Genomic DNA, 6755 nt, shown 5'->3' on the forward strand with positions numbered 1-6755 from the left:
TACCCTCCAGGAAACAAAAATGGGCTGACTCGAGTACGGGCTGCTCTCATCAGTGATTAAAAAAAAAGAATCTGTTCTACACTGTAGTCATAAGATCAGCAGTACATAGTTTTCTAGCTCTGATTCTGTCTCGTCAAACAATGACATATGTATATACACACTGGTTCTTTAAAATAATTTGTTTGATCTTTGTGGTTTATGGCAGGAAGAAGCTATTAAAAGTAACAGGAAACATTTCTTCTTTTTAAATTGTTGGAAATGGCTAGAGCTGACATCTGTACAGCAGACGTCTAGCTCAGCTGTTCCTCTGCATGGGCCGTTAGCGAAGTTTCTGAAAAATTATTAATGGGCCTTGCAGAGAGCACCTGATACTTCTTATATTTCAAAGTCCACTGAGTCAGCTCAGCGAGCCAAACTGAAAACACTTTGTTTATCGGGGCATAACAGCTATACCTGTGATTAATGCTTTTGCTCCCGTGTAGAAACAAACAAACGTCATTATCTAGTTACAGGGCAAAGACACACATTTTTCAGCTCTGTTTTATAGGAATTTGAAAATTATTAGTAGTTTGTGGTAGTACAGACTAGGTACTCGCTCAGTGTTTCCCAAGGAAAAAAAGGAAAACATAGTTTCTGCTGCAACAATCTAATGATTTATAATAGAGAGAATAAATATTTAAGATATATAAAACATGAGACCATCAAACAATCTAATAATGGTCTGGATCTTAGAGAGATATGATGATATTAATCTCCTTGGACATTGTGTTTTACTAAACAAGTCTTTAACATCTTAAATGCTTGTGCACATGTATGTGCAATGTCCTGCAAGTGTAGCTGTGCCAGGATCTTCACTCAAATACAGCTGCAATTTATAACTCTTCAGCAAATGTGTCCAAGCATTGAGAAACCTGAAGCCCTGTAAATAGTCACAGCTTGGATGATAAACTAGCTTTGGAGCTGACAGGGGTCTCTCCTTTTATTCCCCCCCCAGCTCCTGGCTCCCCCACAAGTCCCTGGGCGTCAGTTCTGCACGTAGGGAGTGCTGGGACCCGTCTGGGTCAGGGATCTGTGCAGGGGAACTGCCTTTCAGAGGAAAAAAATCAACAGCAACATAAACTCCAGTGTTCTCCCTCTTTATTATAGCCTGCTGCAGAGCACAGGAAGTCCGCTTTATTAGAAGCTGCTCAAGAACTGCCTAAAGTTATAAATACATTCACGTGAAGACTCTAAGGCTTCAGTAATGAAAAGAATCCCTACATTCCTACAGCTGCTATTTATGCACTCAAAATTACCACATTTCCAAAGGATCGAGTAGGCAACACACCACAGTCGAACCAACTGGCCCATTAAACATTTCCACAGGTCTAGACCAACCAGTTACTAAAAATGGGAAAACTTAGCCATAAAATCCTTTGAAAGCCTCGACAGCATCTAACCCAGTCAGACCCCAGGATGAAGGAAAATAAACAAGATCTAACCACCTTTTCCCCCAGAGCATCCCAGGATGGCAATGAGCGTTGAGCCTGAGTAGGAGACGAGAAGCCGTTGTGTTGGTGGCCTCCAGCCATAACTACAGCAGCTCCCAGTATTGGGCAATGCACCCCCGGGCAGTTTGCATTCAGTTTCTCCTTCTTGTTACAATCAGCGAAGGTGCCTCTGCAGGGATATATTGGTTCACGTCGGATATATTTGGACTTTGACTTCTTTGCTTAGATTTCCAACAAGACAGCTAATAAACGTGGATGAGCTTTACCATCGGGCCACTAGACTATGCAACGGTGGGATACATCTGGTCAGGACTAGGTTTAAATCTACAGTTAAAAATCTCCATGTCCTTTCGCCTCTTTAATCAATTTTTCAGTCTACTTAAGTACAATTTTCAAAAGCTACATGTTTAAGAATACCCTCTTCAATGCAATGTATATATAAAAATATGTAAGACTACTTTGGCACTCACCATACAGAGTATCAGTTAAGGATTTCCTATGCTTTTAGCATCCAGAAGTACCACTCATGCCCTGTTGAGCTTAGAATTATTCAAGATAGACTTAATTGTTCTCAACTTGTCCAGGGGTAAAGCAAATATTCACTTTAGTTGGATTATTTTCCTACCATTTCAGCTCCCTGACTGGACCCACTACAAGATCTGATAACAGCAAAAGCCAGTGGAAAGAGGAGAGCAGGAATGCACATTTGGTTTGTGGGAGAGCGTAGGGTTAAAGGGCAGCTTAAAGTGTCATGGAACAGCAGAAACTGTAGTTCCAGGTGTTTGAAACTAATGTAAAGTGGGACTAATTCAAACGCACAGGGGAGGGAGCAGACGAGCTTGTTTGGTGCAAGGATGCCTGACGGAAGGATGCATTTTTAAAATAAATCAAAGTGCAGATCACCTTGTACAAAGCAGTATAAGCATAGCTGACCTCAGAACTGACAGCATCCCCCTCTTACCATAATCAAATCAGCTTTAAGACATCTCGCAGAAAAGGTTATATTGTTTCATACTACAGATTGTTATCTGAATTAACCTTCCACTCCAAATCAAAGAATGCCAGACTGACATTTTTGTAAGTTAATTAACCACTCTCCCTACAAGCAATCCTTACTCAGAAGCCTTAAGATGTGAAAGGTAGATTATGGGTGACATTTCACTAGATTATTGATAGCATAGCTCTAATTAAAAACACCTGTTACGAAAATGCATTCTTTCCCCTGTATTTTCCTAATTAAATAAAATTAAACCCATATTTTTAGTTATGCTCAGCTCCCCAAGTTTCTGAATATTCCTGGTGCAATCAATATTTCTCCATATGGAGTTTTTTGGAGCACACTCCACAGACATCTGATACGGAGTGAAAAAGCACTCTGCTTTTGGGGTGCCTTACCTCAGACTGGAGGTAAATCTGCGCTGTGGGCTGGAATGAAAACAGATCTGATGGTTCTACAGTCACAGTTCCCTCTCTCTCAAGTGGATATTACTGTCTACAGAGAAATTAAATGTGAGAAATACGTGAGAAAATGAAAAACAATGTCTTTCTTTTTAAAAAAAGCTTATTGATGCTAATAGCAATAATACTTAGCATGATGTATTTCTGGAAATAAACAGATTTAGTTATAGTAGCCAATACTAACTTGTCTCCCCAGCTCCCTCTGGAGGATGGAGCACGCTCTTGTTTTGTAATTTACCATGTGAAAGAGGTTAACTCTCAGAATAAGGATTTTTCATGGGGAAAGGCTCCAGCCTAAGTGCAAACAAGGATGTGGTTTCAGCAGACAGCTGCAGGCCTTTCCCTTTGGTTTCTAATCAGAAGAAACCTCCCTCCCATTCCACAGCTGCGACATATATAAGGGATGAGGCTGAGGTGCTCTTTTTTCCTTGAATATTTTAGGGGAGGCGTTTTTTTTGGCTGCAGCCCTAAAGAGCATGGAGAGCACTTGGAGAATTTGTGTTTGTTTCTATTGCTGTCTTCATTGGCTTTCTTCGAGCATCCAGTGTTCCCCCCACTCCAGGGGCCGCGTGATCTCTGACAAGACCCCCGGGTTGTTGGTAGCTCCTGAGGACACCGCCATTGAGCTAAATCCATTGCTGCGGCTGCCAAAAGGTGTGAGACGGGGATATGCCCTCCTGCCTCCCCTTCTCAAGGTGCTGTCTGACCGGGGACACCAGAACTGGGAGAGCGAGGCCCCCAGGCTACAGCCCCACTCCAGAGCCCTTCGGTACATGAAGCGGCTGTACAAGATGTCTGCGACCAAGGAGGGAATCCCCAAGGCTAACAAAAGCCACCTCTATAACACTGTTCGACTCTTCACTCCGTGTTCTGAATGCAAGCACCGCCACAGGGACCTCATGAAAGGTAGGTGTGGGGTGGCCTCCGTTGCCAAGGTTAAATGGGGGTTTTCCATGTGTTGTGTGCTTGCAGCATAGTGTAAAAATATCTTATTTCTTTAGAGTTGTTGCTATTTTAATCCTGATGGTTCTTCTCTCAAACAGTAGGAGTTTTTCATAACCTACTTCTCCTTGAATAGCATTAGACATAGACTTCTCCACGGGTTGGGGACTGCCACACAAATGGTACTATGTTCAAGGTGCTATTGATGTTTCCGGCTGACTCATCTTATTATAATGAGTCAGAGAAAACTCTACGATCAGTTCTAAGTGATGTAAGAAAAGTGGAAAAAAATGGTTAGGTGTAATGGACATTGTGTTCCTTCTACTGCCCTTCACGGTTCTGCGTTTTTCAAGGCCATAAAAACATTGTGCTGTAATGAGACGTGTAACAAACCGCCAGAATCCCATTGCAAGCTCAGATCTCTGCCTTGTATGTTTGCTAGGGACAAAACACAACCCCAACGTGTGAATATCCTGAAGGGAAGAGCAGAACTGCTGGTAAATCAGGCTCAGGACTGCAAAACTAGGATGGCTGGGTGCTTTGTAACTTACCATGCTTTCATGGGTTTCTTAGATGTGGGCTGGTCACAGCAAGAGCAGCTGGAAATCCTTGGCCTTTAATGCCGCTTACGGGGCTGCTGGCAAGTGATCCAAGTTCTCCTGACTTGGGTTTTTTCACTTGGAAAGACCGATAACCTTAAACACCAACATCATACTTGAGCGTGGTAGCAGTGCTCTGAGATGGAGGTTCAGTTAAGAAGTATTCACTACAGAAAAATAAAATAAAAATCAATGTTCGTGACTAAAATTCCCTGGCATAATATAACCTACTGATTCAGAACTATACTCACAATTAACAGTTAATCTCATGATTATATATGCTAAATGTAGTAATAATTAAAGTAGCAGCCCGAATCTGAACCAACTTCCCACATTTATTGAGGCTATTCAAATTCATGATTGTAGGAAAATACATTAATATAGGAAACATAAGTTTAATCAAGGTCTACAGAGCCCTCATCTGATTTCTGATTACTTGGCCTATGTAAGTTTGAAGAGGTCATTTAATGCATTTGTGTGGCCAAAAATGAACAAATTTTAATTTGCAGAAAAAATACAGTGGTGACTAGTATAAAAAAAACCCAATATAATAAACATATGCTATGTCCACATCTGGAAAACAGGCCAGGAAATAGGTTCATCAACCTGAAAATAAGATGGAAATTGGAGCAAATTCAAAGAATGCCATAAAAATTCTTAATATTGGGGCAAAGATAAGAGTACTGTATCTTACAGTAGGAGTGAATGCAACAGAAACGTGTGTTCAGAATAACTTGAAAGCTCTGGTTCTGTTCCATAGAAAAGCAAAATGACACTCATGAAACAATTTTTTTTTTTTTTTTTTTTTTTTTAAATAGTGCTAATAAATAAATTTCTGCCTTGCCATTACTCGGACTTGCTGGCAGCTGCTGGTCAAGAGATTTAAATAGGAAAAAAATATATGAGTAGGCAGAATAACTGGAGTTAACGTTAGAAAGCTCTGAAAGCATTCACTTCAAAACTTGAGCTATTTCTTTTCATGGCTTGTATGATCTGGAGTGTCCAGCTCCTGTTTCCCCATATCAACACTGAAAAGACAACTGTAACTTCCTCCTGTTCGGGTTTTTTTTCATTGAAATGAATCCTACTACCTCTAAAAATGATGGGGTTTCTTGGTTTTGTTGTAATTTCCTAACTTTTAAATCTTATGTCCCTGACCAAAGTAGAAATTCCATCTAATAAAAGTAAGGGAGGGCATCTACACTGGCTTCTGCTGCTGAGTATTTTATACTTACCCACTACCTGATAGTGTTTGTGTCTATGGGAGAAAATTAAGATGCACTAACTCTACAAGTTTTTGTTTCCCTTCTCAGGAGACGTTCACTCGGTGGATTTACTCTTCAACCTGGATCGTGTTACTGCTCTCGAGCACTTACTCAAGTCTGTCTTGCTCTATTCCTTTGACACATCGCTTCCCATTTCTTCTTCCATTACGTGCATGTGCCATTTATTTGTCAAGGAGCATGATTTTTCTAGCCAAGTATGTCCCAGCGTTTCGCACTCTGTAGCTTTTAGCCTGCACTTCGAAGTTAGAAAACGCAAGTGGGTTGAGATTGACGTGACTTCTTTTCTCCAGCCTCTAATTGCTACTAACAGGAGGAATATTCATATGGCTGTGAACTTCACTTGTCTGATGGGTGATCCACAACAGAACACTAAACCGGAAAATCCCATTAATGTGGCACTGGTTCCCCCTTCTCTTCTTCTTTATCTGAACGATACCAGTGAGCAGGCTTATCACAGGTGGAACTCACTTAGGCACAGAAGGAAAAACCCAGTGCGGCCCAGGCAAAGGAACAGTCCGCGTGTTGATCCTACGGGTGACAAAGGAAAAGAGAATTCACAGGGTAAAAGGGCCTCTCGACGCCGAAGAGATGGGAATCTGAAAGAAGCACCAGTAACTCCACCTCATAATCTGAGCGAATACTTCAAACAATTTCTCTTCCCCCAAAATGAGTGTGAGCTTCACAACTTCCGTCTGAGTTTTAGCCAGCTGAAGTGGGACAGGTGGATCATAGCCCCCCACAGGTACAGCCCTCAGTACTGTAAAGGCGACTGCCCGAGGGTGGTCGGGCACCGCTATGGCTCTCCCGTCCACACCATGGTACAGAACATCATCTACGAGAAACTGGACTCCTCTGTCCCGAAGCCCTCCTGCGTCCCTGCCGAGTACAGCCCCCTGAGCGTCCTCACCATCGAGCCTGACGGCTCCATCGTCTACAAAGAGTACGAGGACATGATAGCTACCAAGTGCACTTGTCGGTAG

At 42.0% G+C, this 6755-nt stretch overlaps 1 protein-coding gene across 1 annotated transcript; it reads left to right on the plus strand.

Moving 5' to 3' along the window:
* The first annotated feature begins 3424 nt into the window (after nucleotides 1-3424).
* Nucleotides 3425-6755, plus strand: GDF9 (growth differentiation factor 9). The gene is made up of 2 exons (XM_074156464.1): nucleotides 3425-3854; nucleotides 5803-6755. The coding sequence occupies exons 1-2, from the start codon at nucleotides 3425-3427 to the stop codon at nucleotides 6753-6755; spliced, it is 1383 nt and encodes a 460-aa protein (XP_074012565.1).

This window comes from Numenius arquata, chromosome 11, assembly GCF_964106895.1.
Source record: "Numenius arquata chromosome 11, bNumArq3.hap1.1, whole genome shotgun sequence".
In the NCBI taxonomy this organism is placed as follows: domain Eukaryota; kingdom Metazoa; phylum Chordata; class Aves; order Charadriiformes; family Scolopacidae; genus Numenius; species Numenius arquata.